This window comes from Acomys russatus, chromosome 2 (genome assembly GCF_903995435.1).
Source record: "Acomys russatus chromosome 2, mAcoRus1.1, whole genome shotgun sequence".
Classification (NCBI taxonomy): Eukaryota; Metazoa; Chordata; class Mammalia; order Rodentia; family Muridae; genus Acomys; species Acomys russatus.
Window position 1 is genome coordinate 9,574,419 of NC_067138.1, and position 27,407 is coordinate 9,601,825.

A 27,407-nucleotide genomic window follows, 5' to 3' on the forward strand; every position below is an offset into this window, starting at 1 on the left:
ACCTCCTCCTCCTCACATCGTTACATTTAGTGTGGGCTGTGCATTTGGCCTACAGCACACATGTGGAGATCAGAAGATAGCTTGCAGAAATTGGTTCTCTTCTTCTACCATGTGAGGCATAGGGTTTACCTGTGGAGCCATTTCGTCTTCCTGATAAATACTCATGTTTTTTATTAAATAACTTAACTTCCCTCTCTATTCCCTTTCCCACTTTTTTGTTTGTTTGTTTTTGTTTTGAGACAGGGTTTCTCTGTGTAGCCTCGGCTATCCTGGACTCACTCTGTAAACTAGGCTGGCCTTGAACTCACAGCGATCTGCCTGCCTCTGCCTCCCGAATGCTGGGATTAAAGGCATGCGCCACCACCTGCCAGCCTTCTTTCCCACTTTTTAAGATGTTTCCATCATGTGCAAAATAAACTGCTTGTCTTTAGAGCCTCATCTTGGACCTGGGTGTAGGGAGACCCGAGGCCAGCCACTGTCCCAACAGAGCCCACCTTTGCTTCTGTTTCTTCCTGTCTTGTGCCCAGGCCACCAGCCCTTTCTAGCCTTTCCCACCTCCTACTCATCACCAGTCCCTGGAGGCCCCCACATCCCTACTTCCTCAACTGCATTCTCTGGTCTCAGATCCTCACGATGTCTTCCGCACCTCCCGAGGCCACCTTCCTGCCCCTGCCTCGCTCCCTCCAACTTGCCTCTCTTCGCTGCCTGGACCCAGTTCTGACCATATCACTCACATCAATTTCCTGGATCATGAGCTGTACTCTGTCACTTCCCTAGGTTCCCTGTCTCCACTGTCATCAACCCAAGTGGCTCTGAGGCCTAGTCAGCTCTCTGTTAGAAATGGTGTTTCCAGCCAGGTGTGGTGGCGCACACCTTTCACCTCAGCGCTCGAGAGGCAGAGGCAGGTGGATCTCTGTGAGTTAGAGGCCAGTCTGATCTCTACTTTGCTAGTTCCAGGCCAGCCGGGTGGCATAGTGAGATCCTATCTCAAAAAAAAAAAACCACACACACACACACACACACACACACACACACACACACACACACATATATATATATATATATATATATATATATATATATATATACACACACACACACACATACATATACACACACACACACATTTTGTTTCCATATGTCTTCTGGATCCAAGTTCTCCAAGTATCTCCCACATAGGAAGCGTTCTTCCTTCCTTGAGTCCTCTCAGACTGCTCTTGAATATAATAATCTTATGCTCTATTTCCCTTCCTCAAGCACTCTCCTGTGGGAGTAGATGCGGTGAGGCCACTCCAGCAGCTCAGGACTGTGACCCTAGGGTGCCTTTCTAACCACACGCCTTGCCAGCCCTCCTCGGCCCACTGTGTCACAGGGATAAGAAGGACACGGGGAGGTAGAGCCCTCCACGGAGGTTGGATACACAAGCAAGGTGAGCAGGGCTTGAGCAAGATGAAACTCAAGGGGTCAGAGGAACAGGTTAGGGTAGGGTGGAAAAGTAAGTCAGGCTGCAGCTGTCTGTCTCTTCCCTCCCTTCCCAACAGGAAGAGCGTGTGGCCTGGTCCTCAAGGAAGGTAAGCCACCAGATAAGAGGTCAGGAATCAAAGGCAATACTTACAACCCACGTGTAGAAGGACTTGGTGGCGCAGGTGCCAGGAGTCTCGGTGGAAACAGGCGTACAGGCCACTGTGGCCCAGTTCCAGGCTCCGGAGTATCAGCTGAGAGCCATTGAGCAGGTCAGGGGCTAGGTCTGTCCCATTTACCCTCCATGTCACAGCTGCGTCCCAGCTCGCTGTCCCACACGGCAGCACCACATCTGCGCCCAGCCGCTCATACTGCACATGGGGTGCCTCTGGGGGGGGGGGGACAGGGAGGGCACAAGACAAAATTCACAGGTCACAGTCCTGCCTGGCACACCTCAGGCGAACGTGCCTGGGTGAGGCTGAAGGTGTGTGGGTGGAGAGGAACCGGGCCGGGCCTGTGCAGAATTTCTCTGTGGCTACACAAGTGTGCGAGGGGCTTCATTTCGGAACGCATGCCTATGTGCAGAGACCCTCTGTGGGGTGAGGGAAAGAGAGAGAGAGAGAAAGAGGGGGCCCATGAAGAGAGATTGTGTAGCATTTGCAAGAATCTATTCTCAGTGAAAATTCAGTTCCTCTTCAGAGTCTGGGACTTTTAGAAAGCTTCCTGACCGCTGTGATCCTAACTTCTTGCCATCAGCAAACCCCCATCCCTCCCCTGAATCACTGTTCTTTCGGCTGGAGCATCCACTCTGGTTGCTGCTTCTGCCATCCTCCCTGTGCCATGGTCTGTGTCTCCAGCTGACATTATAAAGGCAAGATGATGCTGAGCTGCACCCTCCCGGACTTCTCTCCCTTGTGCCTGTCTTTCCATCCTGTCTCCTTTCCTTATCTGCCCACCCTCCCCACGCTCCTGCCCCCACCTTAGCCATCCAGGACACGGGTAGCAGCAGCGGAAGGCTGGGAAGAAGCAAGCCCTGGGGAACTCCTGGCAGCTGTCAACTTTGTGAAGCAGAAACTGCTTGGGGTTGGGTGGGAGGGCTGGGGCTGAGGGAGTAATCTGCCAGTTCCTCTCTTGCCACCAGGAGGGGCCTATCAGAACTAAGGCCAAACCCCTGCCCTAGTCTGGCAGCCCGGGGCCAACCCGGGAGTGACAGACAGAAGGACAGAAGGAAGCACCTGCACAGAGGCAGCGCCAGGTTGAGAAGGCAGCAAGCAGGGTAAAGTCACAGAGGTAGATCCACAGGCACCGGCAGACACCCCCACCTCCTGCCCCCTGAGCCTGGAAGGGCGGATGCTTCCCTCATCCCAGGCAAAACTGTGGAGTGAGGGTGGGAGGGGAAAAGGGAGGAGGAAGGGGCAGCCGTGGCGGGGGGGGGGGGGGGGGGGGGGGGGGGGGGGGGGTTGCTGCGGGATCCCTCGTTAACACTTGTTCACATCTCCCCTCCAGAGAGCCACCCCGCTGAGTTGGGGGATTTTCAGAGGCAATTCCTGTTAACGAGCCAATTAAGTTGGGCCAGTGGCCTCTTAATTAGACTTGTTAACACCACCAGGACTTTGGGAGGGGGGGAATGATCCCTCAAGGGCCCCTCAGTCACCCCCCTCAACGCAGCCCCCTCCCCAGGACTGCCTTTCTCTGGGCTGGAACATCTGTCCAGTTTGCTGCCTCTGTCACCCTCCCTGGCCAGGGTCTCTGCGGCTGCTTCCATCACACTGCCTTGTCCCCGCCTTTGCCCCTCTTTGAGCCTCTCTGTCCCTGTCCAGAGGAGGGGGGAAGCAGGAAACAGAGCCAGCCCTGACCACTTGTCTATGGGGCTTTGGACCAGCCGAACAGAGGATGAGCAGGCGGAAGGGCGGTGGCTGGGGGCCTTGGAGGCCACAGCTGTGAGGCTGGACCAGCCTCCCCCTGACCAGAGGCCCAGTGTCCAAGAGTCAGGCCATCGAGCCCACCCCCCCCCCCTCAATCAAATAGCTCCGGCCACTGAGCCCCCTTCCAAAAACCTGGAGCTTCCAGGAAACATGCCAAGCCTCTCTTCCACACAACCTCCCCAACAGAGACGTCCCTGCATCCAGCTGCCTGAGGAGGAGGCTGAAAACTGACCGTTGGGGAGGGGGCGTGGCCATCAGGGTCTCAGGCGGCAACATATCAACACTGACCAAAAGCCACTCAGCACAAACATGGTCTCTGTATGGCCCCTTGGTACCGGGGCAGGGGGTGGCACAGCCACAGGTAAGATAAGAAGACATCTCCTGACAGCAAATACAATAGCAGTGGACTAAACACTTCCCCCATCACACATTGTCTGCCTTGGGGAAAAAAAAAAGTGGAGACACAATCTGATAGCAATGACAAAGGAAAGGCAGAAGAGACTTGCAACAACCACAGGTCTTAATGCAGAGGCAGGAGTAACAGGAAGTGACAACCGCACAGTGTCACCACAGTGACAATAACGCAACAATGGCAACCACTTCCGAGATGGCACACTGGTTTGATTGGGACAGCCCTGTAGGTGACCCTCCTGGTGTGTTGTCCATTTCAGAAATTAAACCAAGCCGCAGCAGCGGGGAGGATGGGGTTCTTGGCCCTGACGCGGTGACAAATGCTCCAACGGGATCAGCTGTGAAAAGGTTGTTAGAAGCCAGGAGGAGAGACAGAGACAGGATGAGGTCATGGACGTGGAGAACACAGGGACAGAGCTGACAGCTCCCTCACACCTGCACACACAGACTCACATGGGGACTACATGCCGGAAACAGTCCCCCCGGGTGTGCAAAGCAACTTCATTTTGCCACACATGCAGGAGGAGGATGCTTACACACAGAGCGTCAGCACACCAGCCACTTGTCACAAGGCTACAGGCATACATGGGTTCAATCCTACGGGGACACTATGCCCTATCTGGGATGGTAATGTGGGGGGGCAGGGGAAAGGAACCGTCACCTAGAGGCACAGTTACTCACAGGGACAGGGTTTCATGGACAGGGTGAGTTGTAACAAAGACAAAAACATACAAAGAAAAACAGATACTATCACACACAGGACAAAGTCTCAAATACAATGATACAGGCCAGGGAAGGGAGTTCACCCAGCTAATGCACAGCCTACAAAGAGGTAGACACACGGAGACACCCAAACACAGCCATGCTCTCACCTACACAAGAAAAGTCTCACACACTCTGAGTTGTGACTTTATGCCAGGGGCCCTGGCCATACACAGCCCTGACTTTAATGTACACAGAGACCTATATACACAACAGCAGAGGCACCTGGCAGGCCCTGCACTGATCCAGCCAGGAGCTCTGGGACTGGCCAGGCTCAATGTGGGCCTCAATTGCTAGTCTCATTCATAAGGAAGAGGCCACAGGCCACAGATGCCTTGACCCCGCTAGCTACCCTTTCAACCCACACACAGTCTGGAGGATGGTGGGAATCAGCCGTCAAGGCCTGCTAGACACCTGGGCGCTGGCGTTACTTTTTTTCATGGCCTCCCCAAGCCAAGGCAGAGGAGGCAGGACAGGATTCAACCAATGGGAAGCTTGCAGGAGACAACCTGCAAGTTCAGACTTCAATGTAGCTAAAGGGCTGACAGTCATGTTAAGAGGGGGTACATGTCCCCACCGGAAGCGGTGAAGTTCCTTGTCCTATAAGCTTATGGGGACCTCTCTAGACAACCGGTGGGGGATGGGCAGAGGTTACCATCACCCAGTCCCACCCCCCCAGCAGTCCCCCTCTCCTCTAGCCCGCTCCCATCTATCTCCATGAGGACCTACGTCTGTTTACCATCTTTGTCACTATTCTTCAAGGATAAAGGTGACATCAGAAAGAAACCAATAACAGTTTTGCCCAGTCTCTTAAATGCCCCTATACTCCTACGTATTTTATCTAAATACTTTACAGGGGCCCTATCCCCACCTCCACTCCCAGGCCCTATTCCTGTACCCTCTCCCTTCGCTTCAAAACAAATGATTCCGATCAGCATGTGTGTGTGACTGTGGAGGGCAGTACCTAGGAGACATCAATAGGTCACCCTGCTTATCGCTGCCGCACAACTACACGTCCCCTGGGTGATGCATGCATGACAGTGCTGTGGTGTACCAGCGTGACTCTCTGGGGGCATCTGTGTACAGCTGTGCCAGTGAGGACTCACGCACAGTTTTGGGAGGGAACTGGCAAGCCGCTCTCTCCCAAGCACTCACCCTGTGGACTACCATGCCTCTGGGTGTAGACCGTGGCAGCGGCAGCAGCAAGCACAGCACAGCAGGCCCATGGGACAGAAGCAGCCATCTGTTGGGAGAAACGGGTTGAGGAGGGGCAGCATGAGCCCAGGCAGGAAACCTCCTGGTGGGTTGGGGGTGTGCTGCTCTTCTGACCCCCAGGCCAGGGCACCTTGACCCCCAAACACTCTTCTTAATGGGGCTCGGAGTCCCCTATCCAGCAACGGAAACCAATATATCGGCACCTGGAGGAAGGGTTTGCTAAGATGCTACAGAACGACAACAGTGGTTTGTCATTCAGTGAGACTGCTGACTGCAGAACGTAGTCAACCGTGGATGAGTTACAGAGCCTCGGTAATGCCAAGGCCATTTTTCAAAATTAAAAAAAAAAAAAAAACAACCACCCACCCACATCTCTACCAGTGAGCTTAGCTAATTAGGTATACACACCACAAACTGAAAGGATGATGTTTTAACTTAATTGAGGGTCTATACGTCTCCAGATTGCCTTGAATATAAGGCCACCTGCTGTAGTCCTCCAGGGAGAAAGCTGAAACCTGTACGCTCAAGAGCCCCTTGGCTCTACACAGACTCCTACTGGACTCTGGGAAACTCGGGGCACCAAGACCCTGGAATGCATGCTAGGCAACTCAGATGTTGCTTCGGCTTTATTGTGTGTGTTTGTTTTTTCAGAAAGAAAATGAAGACTGTTCATACGGGAAGTCCCTATCAAGGATCCTAGACCATTCTTCACCTCAGATACATGCTTTTAGCAGCAGCCTGGGACGCCCAGCCCAGAGGAGTCAGTGTGTACATGTGTTCATGCAGGTACACAAAGTACATCCAGCACATGTCCCCAGAAGCCAGGAGGAATCTAGTGCGTGGGGGGGGGGGGGGAGGGGGGAGCTCTCTCCCCCCTACAATGTCCTGCCTCCCTGAATCCGACCAATTCCCCAACCCTGCCTGGCACATGCTCAGATCTGAGACAGGAAACCATTTTCTTGCAGGATGGGCCCTAAGTGTGACAACCTCCCTTTTCCTGTCTGAGGATAGAAACCGAGGGACTGTCAACCACAGAGAAGCAGAGCCCCAAAGATAGACACCATGGCTGCTGTCAGGCCCAGCCAGTCTCCCAGTAAACCTTGGCCAGAAATACTGCCCAAACAACCAGACACAGCCCCCAAACAATCGGCTCCACACGAGAACTGTCAGAGAGGGCATCAGACAAAGATGGACACACCCGGAGAAGCAGCCAGGAGTGATCAGAGCACAGCCAAGGCCAAAGCCAAGCCACGGCTAGCTGCTCGGCCAGACCCCAGGCGAGGAAAAGCAACAACTTAGGCAAAGAAACCAGCGGCAACACAGCCAGGGAGACTCTGACACACAAGCAGGGAAAGTGCTAGACACCAACAGGCGTACACTCAGACAAGAAGCTAGAGAAAGAACCAGAGCCTCAGCCGCCGGATGCTCAGTCAGGAAGTGTCCGCACCACCGAAGACACTGCCAGAGGAGACACTGTATCAGGGATACAGTCAGACGCTCTGCCAGGGACGCTGTCAGGGACACAGCCGGAGATAGCATCAGAAATACTGCCAGACACACAGCCAGAGGAACGGACACACTGCCAGGTACGCCTAGAGGAAGCGGAGAGGAAGGCGGGCATCGGCTGCTGCAACCAGGGTGGGAGTAAGCCTGACTTCCTGGGAGCTCCGCTATGGGAGAGGACTTTCCACTGCCTTCTGCTGCCCTCCGCCCACCCCAGATTGCCCACCTCCTCTGAGCCTGCTTGTCCTTATAGCCATAGGCACAGGCCCTTTCTGCTGCTGTGGTCTTGACCCCTTTCCACGTCAGTGACTCTAGGGCCTTGGTCGCCTTTTGGCCAGCTTCCATAGGACCCTCATCTTCAGGTACTCCTCAGGAGGTTAAGACAATGAGCCAGGACACGGAACCAGCAAGCTACAAAATGGGTCCCGAGTCGGCTGGAACACAGAGCTGGTTCTGGAGAAAAGGTGACAGGCTGCCACCCTGCCTGGTTCCCTCCATCCTTGCCTTGGAAGGCCTTTAGCTACCCCTCCCCCCAATCGCTGCCATCTGTCCATACTTTTCTCCTAGGTCCTATACCTCAGTGCCAGTCCACTGACCACCACCTGAGAACAAGAACCAGGACACATATGGGGCAGGGGCGGCGGGGTGGGGTGGGGTGGGGTGGTGAGGTGGGGTGGGCAGGCAGACAGGTAGACCAGCAAGCAGAGCGGACAGAGGTTAGACCCAGAGGGAGTGTCAGAGCAAGAGAGGAAGGAAGGCCTCTGCTCTCTGCTCCTTCTAGGTCCTCAGTGGGCTAGAGGGGTAGATAGCCAGGACAGGAACACAAGCATTCTCCCCAGCATGTATACACACACACACACACACACACACACACACCACACACTCACACACATACACACACCACACACACACACACCAACACACACACTCACATACACACACCACACACTCACACACATACACACACCACACACACACACACCAACACACACACCACACACTCACACACATACACTCACACACATACGCACACCACACACACACACACTCACATACACACACCACACACTCACACACACCAACACACACCACACACTCACACACACCACACACTCACACACATACACACACCACACACACACACCAACACACACACCACACACACACACACCAACACACACACCACACACTCACACACATACACTCACACACATACGCACACCACACACACACACACTCACATACACACACCACACACTCACACACAAACACACACCACACACTCACACACATACACACACCACACACTCACACACAAACACACACCACATACTCACACACATACACACACCACACACACACACCAACACACACACCACACACACACACACCAACACACACACCACACACTCACACACACCACATACTCACACACATACACACACCACACACTCACACACACCACACACTCACACACATACACACACCACATACTCACACATACTACACATCCCACACTCACACACACGCCACACACTCACACATATACCACACATCACAGACACTCACAGACACATACTCACACACACACACACCACACACATACCACACACCACACACTCACACACCACATACTCACACACACCACACACACATCACACACACACACACTCACACAGTCAGGCCCCCACAGGGGGAGGGGAGTCTTCTTCATCAAAGTCGCCTCCATCAGCCCGATGAGTTACTGTAAGGGCCGGGCCCTGGGCCAACAGGGCTGCAGCCACAGGAGACGGGTGCTGCTGAGAGCTAGTGAGCTTAGCTAGTGCTGCAGAGAGTGGGGGTGGGGTACCAAGACAGACACTGCAGGGTCTGGGCACACAGAAATGGGTAGGAGAAATTGGCATGGTGAGGCAGAGTGCTGAGTGGATGCTTAAAGGGACAAGGAACAGAGACAGAAGTAGAGGTAGAGACAGGAGGAGGAAAGCGGGCACACCGGGAACTGCAGATACTCCACAGCAAATGGAAAGACAGACACAAAGGCTCTCTCTCTGTGCCCACCCTCAACCGTCTCCAGGAGCCTGTGTGATGACTCTAGCTGGAAGTGGGCAGGCAGGCAGTGCAGCAACCGGGACTGATAAGGTGCAACAGCCAGCATGTTCTTCCTGAGCTTGGAAGGATCCTCACTGGGCGGGGATCTAAAAGCCCACTCTTTTTTTTTTTTTTTTAAGCCCACTCCTTAGGTGAAATAGAGCCTCACCCCTCTGTTTCTGCTGATGATAAAAGCCAACAAACAAGCAAGCAAACAAACAAAACCTCAGAGCAGTTTCACTCCCACATATCCTCAAAGTCCCAATGAGGCCCACTCCCCAAGTACGGAGAGCGAAGCTGGGGGCATCCAGAACAGAACACCACCTCCCTGGCCTCCACTCGTAACCAATTCCTATCTCGAGGCAAACAGCTCCTTTCTCAGGAATTGTTCCAAGTCCATACTCCAGGACTCTCAGGTAGATCTGGACGACAAATGGCATACAGCCCCAGAGAGGAGTGCACACTGGCCGAGGGTCCCTTATGGGTCACTCAAAGGAGTTATCACCAGGGAGCCCAGACGGCATGAAAAACAGCCCAGTGCCCTGCAGCACAAGGTTCCCAGCCACATGGAACACCAGTGTCATCATTATTTATGCATACAAGTCACATATAAGACAAATTTTAGGGCTCTAATTTAGTGTCACTGTCCCACTGTGACACTAAGACACACTATCACACGGTGATAAGTCAGAGAAAATGATACAATTGTACTGTTCACAGTGACACACGAGGATGCTGACAGTCATCACAGTAACAATGTTGTGGTAAGTGACAATCACAATGACACCAACAACGCAATGACACCAGTTGGGATGGATACAGTCACACAGAGTAGCACATGGTGACATAAAGATGTTGACAGACTCAGTGCCATACAGAATGATACCAGTTCACAGAAAGGCTATCACCCATGAAGGCTGACAGTCACCATTAGTAAACTGCCAGACACAGTGACAAGCTACAGACTTGGGGAATCTCAGTTATCCAGTTTTGGAGTCTGGTTTAGGATTCGGGACTCCAAGACCACTCTTACCAGCCCAGCAATGTCCCACTTGCCCTATGTCCCCACCTCATTTGCCTAGCTAAAGGCACGGTCTAGAGGTGCTCTTTGGAAAGTCCTTACTATACCACAGGCAGAAGTTTGGGGAATCCCTGTCTGACAACAGGTTGGGCTGGGGGTTGGGAGCACTGCTGACTGGGCCTCACCCCCAACTATGTGTGAGTGTTGATCTGTGATAGCCTGTCCTAAGCTTCGGGTGGAGGCTGGTGTGGGGGTTAGGAATGTGCATTCTGGCCTTGACAGTGAAGGAGAAGGGCAGCCTCCGGTGACCTCAAAGCAAGGTTGCCAATCCACCTCCAAACTGGGTAATTGAGACCCAGTGGTCACTGGCCAGGATTCCTTGCACTGCCTAGTGCAGGGCCGAAGTGACACTTTCACAGCTTCCAGTCCCCCCTTGACAATTCCGAACTCAAAAATCCCAATAGAGAGGGGCACCCTTTGCCCCCCGGGTCCTCACTTCTACCCCCACCTTCTCATAGCAGCCCTAAGGGCCCTATGTATGGGCATGAAGCAAACACTTGAGACACCGATTCAGATGCCTGGGATGTCAGCAAAGCCTCGGACCTGTGGAGAAGTTAGTCCTGGCCAAGGGGGAGCTTGGGAGAGACAGGGCAGGAAGCTCCAGGGAGGAGGAGGAGTCTAGGCTGGGAGGCCCCCAGATCCCACCAGGCCTGGACAGCCTGGACAGTGTGGGTGGCGAGGGCTGATGCAGAGGCCTGAATGGTTCACAGGCTGGATGGGGAGAGGACCAGGCCAAGAAGGGAGGCCTGGCTCCTGGCAGTTGGCCTGCAGGTCCCTTCACCACAAGGGGGAGGATGTGGGTAGGGGACCAGCTCCTGGGCTACAGGCTCCCACTCGACAGCAGTAGTGCCCTCCCATCTTGACTCTTGCCTGTAACCCCTTCCCTCCTTTGAATCTACACCTCCTCTCCCTCTCATCTCTTGGTGCCACCACCTCACGTGACATAGGACCAAGAAGTTGTGACTGAGGTTGGGATTCGAGGAGTCTCGTTCTCCTCCTGGGCTGCCATAGCCCCTCCTGCTATTGGGCAAGCCTCAGTACTCCCAGGGAAAGGACCCCCTGAACTAGTGCACATGCCCCCCCCCACCCCGCTCAGAAAGGGTAGGATAAACTGAGCACCAGTGGGAGGGGTGGCAGGAGGGAGGCAGGGGGAGCAATCTCCCAGCGCTAGCCGCTGGCTGAGGTTGTGGAAAAGGAGGCCGCCCAATGTGAGTGAGTTGGGGGGTGGGGGTGGGTATCTGCACCTGCTGTTGTGACCTCCAGAGCCGGAGATGGGGGGCCTGTGGCGGGGGACACACACAGATTCCGATGGATTTTGGCAGCAGCATGGACTCTAAGCGCTCACACTCCCCCCAACCCCCAGCCTCTCGTACCGTGGGGACCCTGAGTTCAGCATGTGCGTGCCCTGCTTGCTGCACGTGTGTACAGACGTGTTTGGGGAGCGGGAGGGGGGCCCCTCCTGTGATGGGCCTGGCTGAGCAGCTGGGGATGTGTCCTGGGAAGATGGGAATCTCCCCACCAGCCTGTGCCCACAGGTGGAGGTCCACTTGGAGCCCTGGAAGCTGTATTCAAGCAGCCCCCTAGATGTGGAAGGTCTGGGCTTTTTTCTTCGGAGGACTCCAGCCCTTGCCTCTTGCATGGAGACAGGTGACTTCACAGCCTCTCTTCAGGCACATGCTCTGGACAGCTTCACAGAATCTGAGGCAAAAGTGACAAACTCCCTATGCCCCAAGCCCAGTCTGCAGTTTTTAGAATTACCAGGGACGGGGCACTCCTCCACCCAGAAAAGCCCAACATACCAGTCAGGGGAAGGCCTGGGAGGGGCTGTGCGTTAAATGGGAGGGTTAGACAGCCCAGAATGCCATGCTCCCTGGGGGATGGACGAGGCAGTATGGGTGAAAGAGACTCTCTAGCTGGGGTAAGAGGTAGGAAAAGGTCTTCAACAAGTTTGGAAGCAGGAATGAGATGGCAGGGCAGTGTCTGTCCCCCACAGACACAGGATGGACAAAGTAGCTTTTCAGACTTGGGGCCCAGTTCAAAGGACTGTTTGCCTCAGCATTTCTACCATCCCCCAACCTTCACCTCTGCCAAATCACTGCTAAAGTACAACGCACTCTTGGCAGGGCGTGGTAGTCCACGCCTTTAGTCCCAGCACCGGGAAGGCAGAGGCAGGCAGATCTCCAAGGCCAGCCTGGCCTACATAGTGAGCTCCAGGACAGTCAGGGCTATGTAGAGAGAACCTGTTCAGAAGAAGAAGGAGGAGAAGAAGAAAAAGAAGGAGGAAGAGGAAGAGAAGAAGAAAAAGAAGACGACACACACACTCTAACACCAGCAGGACATGTGAAGCATGGGCTTGGAACAGGAAGAACTGAAGATGGTCTTTTTGGCAGAGCCAGCGCTGGTGTGTGGGGGGGGGGGGAGACGTCTCTTTCTCCTTATGGAACAATGTTCTGTTTTCTCTGCCCCCTTAACACGCACGTGTGCCATGCGTGCTGCTTCTGCGGAGCCTTCTGCTCTGCTGGGTGAGAGCAAGCCATCCTCCCTCCCCCCGCTCCCTGCTTTTCACAATCTGTTCCTGATGGTAAACACAGGCATAAGTACACACACACACACCCACATGTTCACACACACCCTCAATTCAGGGTGACACAGGACCCAGTGTTCACCTCAACCCAAGACAAAGCACACACTAGAGACTTTCACAGCCACCCAGAAGACCTTCCCAGGGCTCCGATCTTCACACACACACACACAGAGGCATCGCCCTGCAGACACACAGACTGTCTACAGTCATGGCCACATATGATCACTCCCCTGTGGACACTGCTGCCACATGCTTCATACATTGGTGTGTACACACACACACACACACACACACACATTAGTCACAGTTGCACACAGAGACTCCCTCACACAGACCACTTCACATATGGATGTCATCACACTCAAAGCCGGCAACCTTCCACACAGACACAGCTACCTCCAGAAAGCCAGGGCTCCCTAGTCCCTTTCAGCTCGCCATACTCGCAATGGGAAATACACAGTCGCCATGACACTGAGCTGGAACCTGGCTGCGCTTCAGGAGAGGAGGTGAAGCGAGTGTCTGAGGAGCAGCTTCGCGTCTTTAGAAGGTGAAGAATGACAGTTATTTCCCAGTCAGCTCTGCCTTCCTCCCATCCTGCTTTCAACAACATTATGGGATGGAGGGAGATCCAGGAAGGCTGCAGGGGTGAGCAAGGCCTGGGATGAGAGATGGTGGCGCTGGTAATAGCACATGCCAGAAAACAACAAACAAGTTGACCTGTACTCCACACCCTACTGCCTCCCCAATTTCTCCAGGCTAAGAAGCAACAGTTCTCGGCCTGTCTCCCCACTGACCGTCTGCGCTCTGTGCTCCTGACTTGTGCTGAAGTCATGCAGATGGCAGGCCTCCATGCAGCCCCGGCAGGAGAGAGGAAGGAAATGAACAATGCTTTACCTGAACAACCACACCCAAGCCTGTCATCACTGTCAGGAAAAAGAGAGGAAGAGACAGGTGCCCAGCAGTGGACAAAGTAGGTGCTCACCTAACTAAGTACTAAGGACAAGAGTCCTAGCGTGCCCTTGGCCACTGCAGTTCCACTCCCAGCCCCCATCACAGGATCTGATATTAGGTCCTAAGGTGCTATCCAGACACAAAGGAATCCAGGCTGAGCTGGCCAGTCCCCAAGCCTGGAACAACTCGATGCTGCTGACAATCTTAGTGCTTGCAGGCCACTCTAGTTGTAGCAGTGGCCCTGATACCTGCATCCCATGAAGAAGAGCCTGTTGCACACTCCCTGGACCAGGCATGACAGCAAACACCAGGCACAATACCTAAGGAAACTAAGCCTGGCATGGACAATCCCAGAAAAGCCAGGTGATCACCAATTGAGGAAAGCAGAAGAAATCAGGCTGTGGGAAATATGGGAGTCTAGGTGACAATGCCCCCCAAAGAAGGTAGTCACTGCAGGCAAATGAAGCCAGGTACTGGGGACTACAGTGAGCTTGGGAGGTTTGGACAAATAAGGCCAGGCACTGAGGACTACAGAGAGCTGAGAGGTGTGGACGAATGAAGCCAGGCTTCGGGGATCAGATAAAACTAGGCAAGAAGCCCACAGGATGTGAGAGAAGAGAGATATCAGGAACTCATCCCCCTGTCTAGATGTCACCCCCACACCCTAGGCCTCTCTCTCGGTAGCCCCCTCCCCCAGGCCAATGGACACAGCCAGAGCCCCCTCCCCTCTCAGAGGCCTGGTCCGCCGGCAGCCAATGGGCCCCGGCCCCATCCCTGAGACCTCAGGAAGTCCCAGTCCCTCCCACCCGCTGCTGAGGCAAGGGGGGCTGGGGAGAAAGCGCAGAGAAGAGAGACAGCTTGGCAGGGGGAGCGCCGAGCAGCCGCGGGGGGCGGGGGCCGAGGAAGGAGCGGGAAGCGCCGCGGCGGGCTGGCGGGCTGGCGCGGGGCGGGGGCGTCTCCGCCGCGGCAGGGCGGCGGGGTGACAAGTTCTCGGCCCCGCGGCCGCGCGCACTGACCTGGGTCCCCGCGCAGGCGCCCGGACGGTGCTCGGCGCTCCGTGGGTCCGCCCGGTAGCCTGTGGGCATCGGTCCCCGGGGCTTCCCCCCCCCCGAGGGGCCGGGCCGGAGCGCCACGGCCGCGCCGGAGCCAGCGGGCGAGTGAGAGGGCTAGAGGGCGAGCGGGGCAGCGAGCGGGCCAGGAGGGGGAGGCAGCGCGCCGGGAGCCGAGCGAGCGAGCGAGCCGAGGCAGCGAGTGAGGGACGGCATGCAGTGAGGTCATCCTTTGAATCTAATTGTCTGAGTCAGGAGGAGATGTGGCACTTGATGCTGGGGGAGGGGCGGGGAGGGGACCCTCGACAGAGCCGGGGGTGTTAGGCCCCGCTCCCCCCAACCCGCGGCTTGGATGCGGGACTCGGGGCTGACCTCTGCTGCCTGGGTACCAGCCAGCCAGCCAGCCAGGAGGCGCGCGACTCAGTCCCAGCTCTGGGCCACCTTCCTATTCTCTTGGGAGTGATGGGAACCTGCCTCAGCCCGGGTCATCTTTCCACATTTTTTTAAGGGAATGGCAAGACACCCACACACACACTCCCCGTCATATTCTGCCCTCGAGAAAGAAGAGGGGGGATGTCAACCCTCAGTTCTGCACTGTCTCTGTGCACTTCAGGAAAATGGGCCTGGGACTCTTCTCCCAAGTTAACTACCTGCACTGGGCATCTGGTGGAATCTAGAAACTGAGTTCTATTCAGTGCCTTGCTCACCGGGAAGGACGGTGTGCAAAAGCCACATGTCGTCTTCCATTTCAACAAACGCACATCCCCAACCCCCCCGACACACACACACACACACACACACACACACACACACACACACCTTGCTCTACTTGCCCAAGCCTCATTCAGGAGGGCCAAGAAGGGCTAGTCTCCAGAAGTACCAGCAGGAAGCTACCCAAACGACTCAGCTGCTCAGACAGCAGCGGGGCAAGTCAGCAAGTAGGCCTTGGGCTGATCAGGCTCACACACCCATGACTGTACACAGGAGCACATGCACACATTTGCACACGCGGGCGGGCTCGGGGGACGGACCAGGCGGCTGGGGATGCTCTCACTGAGGGGCCACATGCCCCTCCCCTCGCCCCCATGGGGGAGGGGTGATAAATATTTAAGGGGCTTTTAGCTCAGAAGGGGCTGAAGCCGAGTTGGGGGGGGGGAGGGAGGGGGATCCACGCTGCCTGATTAATGGGGTTACGGGCTTGGATCAATCTGTCCGCCTGCCGCTCCCTCCTTCCCTCCTCCTCCCTCCCTCTGCCTAATGCGCTTTATCAGGAGACGTTTTTCTGACTTGGCAGCGTCGGGCGTTTTAAATAGACCCATTTAGAGCTCGGGTTGGGGGAGAAGAAGGGGGAGGCAGAGGGAGACAGAGATTGAGACCGGCAGGGAGACAGAGACAAATAGAGAGAGAGAGAGAGACACGCCCGGAAGAGAGAGACAGGGGAAGTAGGGAGTGGGAGAGAGACAGAACTGAGAGGAGAGGCTGAGATGAGGGTAGGACTCCCATGGATGCTGAGATGAAAAGAGGTGAGATGGGAGGCCAAAGGAAAGGTGGGGGCTGCAGAGCAGAAACAAACACAAAAAGACAGAGAGAGGAAAGCAGGCACCAGCAGCCGGCGGGAACCCAGAGAGAGAGGCTGTCTGCAAGGGCTGAGTGCTAGCCTGAGAGACAGCAGATATCTTTTATTTCCAAAAACAGTTTTTCATCCACTTTGTTAAATTAAAAAGCTGTTTTTAAAGTGGTGCAGGAGGTGCTGCTGGGGAAGGGTGGGTGGAACTGCCAAGCCCTCCCTCCTCAGTCCTCAGCCCCACAGAAGCTGCCTCAGCCTGAGCCCCTGGGGTGTCTCCAGCTCCCCTGCTCTCTGCGATCCTCTGAGATCCCCGGGGACAGGGTCAGGGCATCTGAGCTACTGTTCACTGGCAGGAAGACCTTCCTGCTGTCTGGCCTCCGTCCCTCTTGCTGCAGGGAGTACATTCTTCCTCCTGAGCACCACCCTCTCTCCTCAAGCCTCTTTTCCTAGCTCCCTACAGTGCTCCCAATTTGGGGGTACCATTTTCCATACTCTTATGGCTGGCCTGTTTTCCTAGGCTATATCCCCAATGTATATCCTCAGGTATGCTCCAATAAATAGCATCTATTATCCTGTGAATCCATTTTGTAGCACCTCCCAATTTGAACCTCTAACCCAGACTCCCCACCCACCCACCCGCCCCATGCCCTTAGGCCCTCTGGGAAGAGCCGGGTTGGAAAACTAACTTACACTGCAGCCATCTTTTCCTCCTTCCTCTTCTGGACCCCTGACCCATCTAAGCTCCCCTTGAAGGCCATGTGCCAGCCTGAACTATCCCACCCCATCCTTAACAACACTCACTCCTACTTTTGAAGGGTCCCCCTCCTGGCCCCTCCTGGGGCCCTGCTGCCCTAAGCCGGGAAAATGGCCAGTCTGTTTGGGATTTGAGATGAAAAGCACAGCCGGCCTTTGTGGGCCTCTGGCCTTTGTGGGCCTTTGGCGGGTTTTGGACAATAGGCCCTTCCGTTCCGCTCCAGTGGCTCGATTCCTTGGATGCCCTCACCCTGGGGCTGCCAATCCAGGGGCCTTGCCTGCTTCAGTGAGAGGCAAAGGGAGTGAGATGCAGCCCCACAGCTGGCCCCAGAAGACTGTGGACCTGCCATTCCATCTCCTTCAAGCTCAGCTGCTTCCTTGATGGAGCCAGAGAGGTGTTTTAGGGCCAGAGATGGAAGCAAAAGACATGGAAACGGCAACAACAACAAGAAAAAAACCCACACATGCGTGCGCATGCACACACATGCACACACAGATAGGTGCACACACACACACACAGAAGGTATTGCCTTTCCTACATTACAGTGGATGAATCTCTTTCCTTTTCTGGGTCTAAAATAGGGGTGTGAAGAGCCTCAAGCCCATGGGCCTCAGGCCTGCAGAGACAGGACAGGGGAGCCGAAGGAGAGGATCTCAGGCCTTTCATTCATGCCCTCCCCAAGCCCTGGTGCACCTGTCTGGTGCCCCAAGACTGACCTGCTTTGTCTGGGCTCCCAGCACCTACCTTGTCACCAGCAGACGTACTCCAAGCACATCAATATTATCCTTTTCTCCAGACCAAAGTCTTCCCGGGACTTCTAAAACCAAAAGGGATGATGTGGCAAGGCTGGGTTCTAGAAGGGCAAAGGACATACATCAGGTCACAGAGAAGCCACAGGTCCCTCTCGGAGCCCATCCATCTTCACACGCCCACTGGGGAGACTGGCACCTCAGTGTTGCCGTCTGTGAAATGGAAACAGTGAACACTGTTTTAATGATGCAGCACTGGGTGGTGGGAGGTGATGGTCTGTGCACACAACTAGGCACGCATGCTTACCTAGCATGGGTTCCCCCAGCACTGTCCCCCCAAAAGATAGCTGCTATTATCATATCTCTGCAAGAAGCAGATATGCCTGGAAGAGGAAAAAGCAGAACAGTTTTCCTCTACCACTTCCTTGCTGACTTCAGTTATAAACCACAGGAACAAAAGGCACAAGATAGGCCTGACGCCACTCATACATACACACCACGGATTCAACACAAGCAGCGTTCGGACAGATGTCCAGGATAGACACACACATCACGGGCATCGGCATCAATGCCCACCATCCTCATGTCCCTCCCACTATGATTTGCAGAGCATCCATCCTGTCCCAGGAAATGTGTATGCAGCCTTATTTGCGCTATGCCCTCTCTTCTTGGTGATCTCTTCAAGAGACAGGTGCTAATGTTCTTGCCACTTGACGGCTAACAAGAAACAAAACAAAACAAAACAAAAACCTGGCATTCAAAGATATCAAATAACTTATACAAGACTGTAGGGCTGATGGCTCCTGGAGCCTAGAATGGAGTCAGTAACCCCCCCCCCCCCCAGGCTTTCTTTCCATACCAGTTTGCCTCTGTAGCTCTCACCCACTTACATGGTGCTTTTCCAGGGACAGGAACTGCTAGGGTTGTTTGTTTATTTTTGTAGTGCTGGGGACTGGACCCATGGTAGGTGAGCATTCATTCACTGAGCTAGATCTGCAGCCAGTCAGCCAGCAACTGCTCAGATCCTTGGCTCAGCAGACTTTACATTAAGTCCATAACTGACTTCTGACTGCCTCCCAACCCCCTGACCCACACACACTCACACACAGGCTCTCACCATGTAGAACAGACTAGTCTAAAACCCTCACAGGTCTTTAAAAGCTGTGCCACCACACCCAGCTTGACTTACATATATCCTTCCTTTATTTTTTTAGTTACTTATTTTACTATTTTATGTATACAAATGCTTTGCGTGCATGCGCGTGTGTGTGTGTGTGCGTGTGTGTGTTTTGCCTATACATCATGTGAGTGTGGTACCTTCAGAGGCTGGGGGTGGGTGGGTGGAGGTGTTGGATCTCCTGGAACTGGCGTTACATGAGTGGTCATGCGGGTCTTGGAAGTCAAACCTGGGTCTTCTTCGACAACAGCATGCTTTTATTAACCACTGAGTTGTCTCTCTAGCCCTAACTTACATTTAAAAACAAAATTTCAGGTCATGTGTGTGCATGTGCCGAAGTGCATGCAGCACACACATGCAGGAGGCTGCAGAAGTCAGCAAAAGTCTTGGATCCCCTTAGTTGAAGGTACAAGCTATGTGGGTTCTGGGGCCTGAACCTGGGTCCTCTGCAAGAGCTGAGTCATCTCTCCAGCCCCTTTAACTTGTATTTTTGTGCTGAGTCATCAAAGCAGCATTCTGAGGTAACCTTATTTCTATTCGGTAGTGAGAACACCCGAGACAGCAAAAGCAGCTCTGCCCAAATCACACAACTGGCTGCTGGCAAGGGCCCTGGGAATTCAGGGATATGGAGATGCCACCATGAAATCTAGCCACTCAATAGATCCCCTCACCTTCTACAAGCCCCCAAGAGACAGTCAGGGTTTAACTGCTTCCTCAACAGGTCCCGGGATAAATCTGCCAAAGGTATGATTAGGGCCCGAAATGCGCGCTCATGAGAAAGGAAAGGGACTCTGTCATGGAATCTTGCCCAGAAACCAGAAACATCGCTAACCAGAAAAGGCCAGTAACTAAAACAGTGTGTTAGAGAGACAGGCTGGCTGGCGGTGACAGATACCAACACACCAAGACACAGGCCCAGAGAGAGGGAGATAGAAGGAAGGCAGACACACATCACGCCAGAGCGTGGCAGGTAGCCTGACAAAGAGACAATAGCAGTGGAGAGGGGACAGGCTAACATGAAAACACAGACAGATACACGCTGATATGTGGACAAATAAACAAATACAGACCCAGCTGACCTTCCCAAGTTTAAAAAAAAAAAAAAAAAAAAAAAAGCAAGCTAGGCCCGAGCTGTGTGTGTGGCATGTATGTGCGTGTGTGTGTTGGGGGGAGCATACAGTATCGCTACGCACATTACACCAGCTGCTTCCAGCAATTTCATCTGATTAATAATAAATGCCCTGTAATTACAGCTGCTCCCCCAGCCCTTCTTCCTGTTTTTTGTCAGCTACCGCCAGGCCAGCTCCCCTCCCTCCCCACCACGGGGGGGGGGGGGTGTGTGGTGGGGGGATGCTTGACTGTCTTCTTTCTCACCTGCAGCTCTCTAGGAGACTGAGAGAATGTGCAGCTGACAGGGCCAGATCCCCGCTTGGCAGGGGGCTACCCTGCTCTCTAACTTGGATGGATGCCCCTTCAAGACGTCAGCTCACTTGGTTTCACTCACAACTCTCCCACCACCTGTGGGTAACCCTAGCCCTAATATGGGCTGAGGGGCCATCTGGGCCTGAGATATATGTAGGTGAACTCTCATCGCCTCTACCGTCACTCTCTTTCCATACACACCTTGGAAACCCAGAAGCCTCAATGGAAAAAGGCACCAACCAGTTCAACAGATAACTGTCCCCACCACCACCACCTTCTATCCCATCACACCAACTCCAAACATCCCAGTCTCTTACCATTCTTAGGCCCTCCGGCTTTGGATGCTGGGAGGCTCTGGTCCCCCACTCCTCAGTGCCACCCTGCGCTCTTCCCCCCCTGCTCCCCCCCTACTCCCCCACCCCTCACCCATGTGCCTCCCAGCCTATCTCCTTCCAAGCCTCCCCCCTCTCTATCAGAATCAGCTGCGGGTCTGTGCTGATCTGTTTCTAATCGCTGGGGCCTGGTTCACGCTTGGCCCCCCCCCCCCCCCCCCAATATTGATTCCATTATTTGGAGAGACATTGACGTCAGGGGCCTGGATGGGTGCCAAAACCGCCTTCTCTCCAGGCCTGGGCCGGGGCTCAGCACCCCCTCTCCACCCTCACCCCCCAACTCATCCCGCAATTTCATGGAAGGGCTTGGAAAGGTCAGCTCATGGGCCAAGGTCACGCGGCATCTGCCTTCTGATATTGGACTCTTCTTGCCTTTTTGGGGGACCACCACCACACAGTGTAGTTCCTCCTCCTCCTGTGGGGAGGGCCCACACAAAGGCCTGAGGTCAGAAGTGAGGTAGAACTCTGCAAAAGGTGGTCTTAGGCCCTTGCATGGAGGGGGTAGGGATGGGTACTGCTCAGAAGAGGGCACTTAGGAAAAAGGCTATGGACTTACCACACGCTTGCTCGGAACCTGAAAAGGTGCCAACTGACTGACCGCTTGGTTTTTAGTTCTGGAGCTGGGATGCCCTCAGCCTGCTAAGAAGGCAACTCCCTGGAGTATTTAAGATCACCAGGAGCCTTGAGTGCTACTCACCCACACAGCTGATTTTTTTTTTTTAAGCAAACCTTAGCTCTGTACAAATCAAAGGTTCTCTGTCTCTCCTGCATTTCCCACCCGAGCTTGCCTCAGTTTCCCCCTCTCACATTTGCTCCTAGCCTCTCCTTGGAGATGCTCACCATAATGTGGGCATGCGAGTCTCTCCTTTTCTCTCTCCAAGTAAGGCGCAGCCATGCTGCCCGGGCCTCCACCAGCCACTCCTGGGATCTGGCAGGGCTCAGCGTTTTTAGGGCCCAAATACTGTGTTCTCAGACAAACATTAATAACCGACACAGACAGTCCACCCTGCCTGAGGCGGCTCCTCGGCCTCGGAGCTGAGCTCTGGTGACTTGGATCTGCAGAGAGTGAGGGACACACTGGACACTAAAGGGGAACAGAGACTTGTCCATCTTCAGGAAAGTCACCAATGAGGGGAGAGGGCAGGGTGTCCCCCCATCATTGCCTCAGGACCAGTTACCCCTGCTTTGCTCACCCACACCTCTCTAAGGAAAAGTCTCTGACTTCCACCCTCATTCTCTGAGCGAAGGGAAGCTTTTCCTATTTCTAACTTGCAAATCACCCACAGACCCTTTGAACCAAAGTGGGGTGCAAAGAGGAGCTCTTGCTCCTCAAACCTTAAGCCCCAAAGGCTCTCCTCTCCAGACAACCATGCCTCAACGTTGAGAATTGACTTCCGGCCAAGCACTGGGACCGAAATCCTGCCCACAAGAAGCCACTTGTTTGATGGAAGAGAAAAAGCATGTTCTGCTACTATATGTCTTGTCTATGTCATAGGCAGGGTACAGTGGTGAGTGAGGCAGACCCAGAACCCATCTGAGTTCACAAGCAATGTGATCACCTTACTGAGCTATGCGAGGAAAGAACACCCAGGGGTATGATTGGACGCTGCTGCTGCCCTGAGTCTTCAGAACTCTGTCCCAAGTTCATAGACACTTCTGTATAGACAGGCCTTACTGGTTACCTCAGGCCTCAGGGCAGCGCCACTGCCTAACTTCAGTGGTTTCTGCTGTCGCCCTAGGCCCAGCTGCTGGGTCTACTGCTAACTGCCACATCTGTTCCAGTTCCTCTTTTCACCCTTTGGCTGCCAGAGCTCCTGCCTCTGGTGACACCCCCCCTCAACCCAGTGCAGTTGCATGCTTTGGGGGTTCCCTTTGCCTGTTGCAAATATAAGGGGGACAGCGACCCCCTTGCTCTCCACCCACAGTTCCTCCCCACCCCACAGGAAGCCAGAGCACAAGTGGGTGTGGTCACCCAGGGCCACAGGGGTCTCCGCAGTTCACCTTCACCCCCACACCCCATAGCAGCTCTGGAGGAGAGGGTCAGTTCATTTCACCCTTCTTGCTTTCTGGACCCCCTCCCCAAACCAAGCACACATGGTGCCGTTGCCCCCCCCCAAACCAATCTGCATTTCAAAGAAAACCCATTCCATATGTTTCCGATTCATTTACACTTCAACTCGTCATGGGGTGGGGGGGTGGGCGGCAGAGAGCAGGATGCTTTGCCTCCAAGCCCCCCTACTCCATGGGGGGGCTGGAGAGCATGTGTCCAAAGGGGCACATCTTTCAAGACTATGGAGCAGTTGACGCTCCCTCCCCCACACCGCCTCTGCCTGGTGTGCCCCCCTCCATGAACCAAGTCCCTACTGTGTAAGTGCCTATGGAGTGGGAAAAGGGGGTGTTATGCCTCAGGTGGCCCCACCCACTAATCTCCACTGTGGGCTGGTTTAGTCCAGGACCATTTCTCTGTAGCAGGTAGAGTCCTGGGGCAGTCTGCAGCCCACACTCCCTAGGAGTCTGCCCAGAAGCGGGGTAGGTGGGTAAACACTGGAGCCATGACGTAACATAGCCCCAGCCTAGGCAGAGGGGAATAGACACAGCCTCTTCCCCCTTAGACTCACACATGCACCTGGGAACTTTCCTGGAGCCCCACCCTAAGGCCCAAGGATGAGTGGGTAGAGGAAAGGCAAATGCCTCCTTTCCCCCAACCTTTTGACCAGGGAAGAGGTGGCCACAACTATTTAAGGAATATGTACGTAGCACATGGAGAAATCTGACGGTTCACTGACCCCTGCACCAACAAACCACTCAGACATTCCGCCAAGAGCCTAGCTGGCTTGTGGAAGGCTGGAAGGGAGGCCTGGGTGCTCAGCTTTCCCTACCACGCCGCTATCCACCAGACCACAGCCTGTGTGAAAGGCCAGCCGTAGCCAAGTGTATGGCCCACCTTCAAAGCGTGGCTATCCTTTGTTTGTTTGGTTCTCTGGCAGTGCTGGTGAGCCAAGTATGGGTGTGAGTGTGAACTAAGGTCCTGAGGTGTGCCTGGCTGGATGTCCCAAGGGGTCAGGAAGTGAGCTCAGGGACTGATGTGACTTTAGTCCTAGGAGCCCCAAATAACAAAACAGTATGAGTTCTTAGCTTTTGGGGTGTCCTGAGTAGGGGTTCAGGCTTCCCTTTTTGTGTGAAAGTCAACCCCACGGTGCCCCTGTAAAGCCAAGTGCGTCAGAATCCCAGTGTCATAATCTGACTGGGGGACAAAAGTAAGAATCCACAGTATGGACACTAGGGTTCTAATATGCGGCTAAGTAGGAACTCCCAGCCCCTCCTGTCAATCTGAGTATGGGGGCACAGAGTTTCACAGGAGTCTGAGAGAGTCACCCAGATCGTGGTATGAGTCTAAGGTTAGCCCCTTGAGTCTGACCCTTCAATTCCCCATGTGACTCTAAGTGTGAACCAAAGGTCCTTCCTTGCATGACTCTGAGCGTCGTTGAATCTGAATGTGAGCCCCGGTCTGTAGAGATGTAAGTCAGAGTGCACAGGCCACCCCGGGGCACGGGAGCCTGATTGGAACTACAGTGTCCCCAAAGAGTGGTAGAATTCACATGGGAGCCCTAGGCTCTTTAGGACTTTGAGTTTGGCAGGACACTCAGGCGGCAGAGGCTGGCGGATTGCTGTGAGTTCGAGGCTAGCCTGGTCTACAAAGAGAGTCCAGGACAGCCAAGGCTACACAGAGAGACTCTGTCTTGAGAAACCAAAAAAAAAAAAAAAAAAAAAAAAGAGTTTGAGTTTGAATGTGGGCCTCTAGTCTCTGAATGACAGGGTCTCTGAATGAAACTGCCGATGTGAAGGGCCTCCCCCCCACTCCACCCCTGTGGTCTTAGAAGAAGTGAGCTTCCATGGGCCAGTTCTAAGTCTCAACAATGTAAACCTATGAGCTAAAGGAGCCGGATGTGTAAGTGTGAGCCCTAAGTGAGGTATGTAAATCTGAATGTGAATCCCACCATCCTGGTGTAACTCTGAACACAAGCCCGTGAGTGTGAGCCCCCAACTCTCTGGAAAGAGTCCAAGTGTCCCAGTGTGAACCTGAGTGTGAATTCCAGAGCCCCAGGACGTCTTGAGTGTGAACTTTAAACTCTGAGTCTGTGGGTAGACTCCGAGTCCCAACTGTAGTATCAGTTCTGACAGAGTCTGAACCTTTAGCTCCATCTTAATCCTTCCTAGAGCCCCAGGAACAGACAGAAAAGATTGTGTGGGCTGTTAGGGTGGAGACACAATCTGAGGCTCCCTGTTCCCTTCACCTCCCCGATGCAAGCTCGCCCTGCATCTCTACAGAAGATTCAATTGGCCAAGCCCCAGTAACGACAGACACCCAGGGTTAGACATACAAAAATACACCCAGGGTTTCAGACCCCAGGACACACAACAGTTGACCGATGCACAGACACACTCAGGATTTCCAACTCTTAACACATCGGTGAATACGGAATACAAAATAGACCCTGTGACACAGACACAAATACATCACAGGCAAAACAACTTGTGTTAAAGACACACTGCCTACAAACCCACCCCCAAGTGCTGCCGGCAAGATAAGGTGCCAGACTCTGGTGCACACACACACACACACACGTATATACACATACATGCAGGAGTGAGGGGGATGAATTCTCAAAAAGAGAGACTAGACAGACAGAAAGAAAATCCTGAATTTTCAACAAGGCGTGAAATAGTCCTGCCCGCCTGAAGCTACTGCAGGGGGAGGGGGCCCAGGGAGCCAGCGAGCTTGACGCTGGAGAAGCTAGGCAGAGGAGAGGAATCAGAGCTGTCCGTCTGGTGACCTCCCCGCGGCCCAGCCCCCCACGCACCGGGAGATACACTTCTCTGTACAACCTGGGGACACCCAGCCGCACCAGAGGAGGCACACATAGGCAGACTCACAAAAGAGACACTTGGGGATATGCCACAGGCTTGGAATCTCACAACTACCAGAGAGGACTTAAAAAGAGACACACTAAACAGGACCCACTGCGTGGAGATGCATCCAGGCGGACTCATGAAAAAACCACAGGCAGGATCACACCAACACACACACAGACGCGCGTACGCGCGCGCGGATTCACACGGACACCCAGGCACTAGCAGAAGCGCAGCCATCCCTTTACACTCCCGGGGACTTTGAAGTCCAGATCCTCCCTCCCCCCGTCACGAGAAAAAAAGCAAGCTTTGGGTGCGTGGGGAGCCACAGTGGTCCCCCTAGCTCTGGAATTTTCCCAGACCCGGAGCGTGCTGCTCAGGGGTGGGAAGAACAGGGACACTAGGACTAACCGCCCTGGCCACCTCCCTCCCGCCGATCGCCCAGCCTCACCACCACTACCACCATCACCACCACCACGCCCAACCCCTGGCGCGCCCGGACGTGGGGGGCTGCTGCTCGTGCGCCCCCGCCCCCGAGTTTGCGGGCAAAGTTTCTCATGAACTTTCCTACCTCCCCCGACCGCGGGGCCCACGCGTGTCCCCTCACTCTCCCCGCACGCGCGAGGGCCGCGGGTCTGTCTGCCTGAGCGTTCGAGGGTCAAGCCTCGCGCAGACCGCCGCGGAACACTCACCGCGCCCTCGGGCCACCCGGGCTCCGCACCGCGCCCTTCGGCCGCTGCAGGCGTGAAGCGAGGCAGGAGCGCGGAGCGAGCACCGCGGCCGGATCACACTGCCGAACCCCGCGCCGCGCCGGCTGGAGCCGCCGCCTCCACTGCCGCCGCCGTCGCCGCCCGCTCTGCACCGGCTCCTCGGCTCTCCGCGGCTTTAACCCCCCCATCCTCCTCCCTCCCTCGCGCGCTCCCTCCCTCCTTCCCTCGCCCATGTGACCGCGGGCGCCCGCTCGGCCGCGCGCGCCCTTGCTCCCCTCCCCCTCTCGCCTTGTCTCCCCGCGCCTCCGCGGCCGCGCACCACGACCCCCCTCCTAGCCACGGCCCCTGCGCGCCTCCGCCTTGGCACGTTCCCGAGCCTGGCACGCGCGGCACACTTGCCCGCGCAGGCCTGTGAGCCCCCACTCCCACTCGCCCGGCGCAGGCAGGCGCCCTACCCCCCCGCCCCCGCTGGCACGCTCGGCGACACTGGCACGCGTGGTCCCCTCGCGTTCGCCCTTTTTCGGGCGCGTCCTCCTGGTGGCTATGGACCCGGTGCTTCACGCGCGCCCCGGCCGTGGGTCTCGCAAACGCGCGCGCACACACCCACACCCACTCCACCGGCTCTCCTAGGGCGGCCGAGCGCGCACTCACCCCCGAGATCGCTCATCACACTCTCAGCTTTGGCCAGGTCTCTC

At 55.0% G+C, this 27,407-nt stretch overlaps 1 protein-coding gene across 3 annotated transcripts in view; it reads right to left on the bottom strand.

Moving 5' to 3' along the window:
• Positions 1 to 26,832, bottom strand: part of Cntfr (ciliary neurotrophic factor receptor) — a 38,672-nt gene extending 11,840 nt beyond the window's left edge. For 2 of the 3 annotated variants that reach the window (XM_051157980.1, XM_051157963.1), the window contains exons 1-4: positions 26,695 to 26,832; positions 18,096 to 18,204; positions 5,715 to 5,802; positions 1,616 to 1,849 (exon numbers count right to left, since the gene is read on the bottom strand). In XM_051157980.1, the coding sequence (XP_051013937.1) occupies positions 1,616 to 1,849; positions 5,715 to 5,802 (322 nt within the window). In that variant the 5' untranslated portion in view covers positions 18,096 to 18,204; positions 26,695 to 26,832. Of the gene's footprint in view, positions 1 to 1,615; positions 1,850 to 5,714; positions 5,803 to 7,503; positions 7,666 to 18,095; positions 18,205 to 26,694 lie in introns of those variants that run through there. The other variant, XM_051157971.1, reaches the window with a different exon arrangement.
• Positions 26,833 to 27,407: the final 575 nt, after the last annotated feature.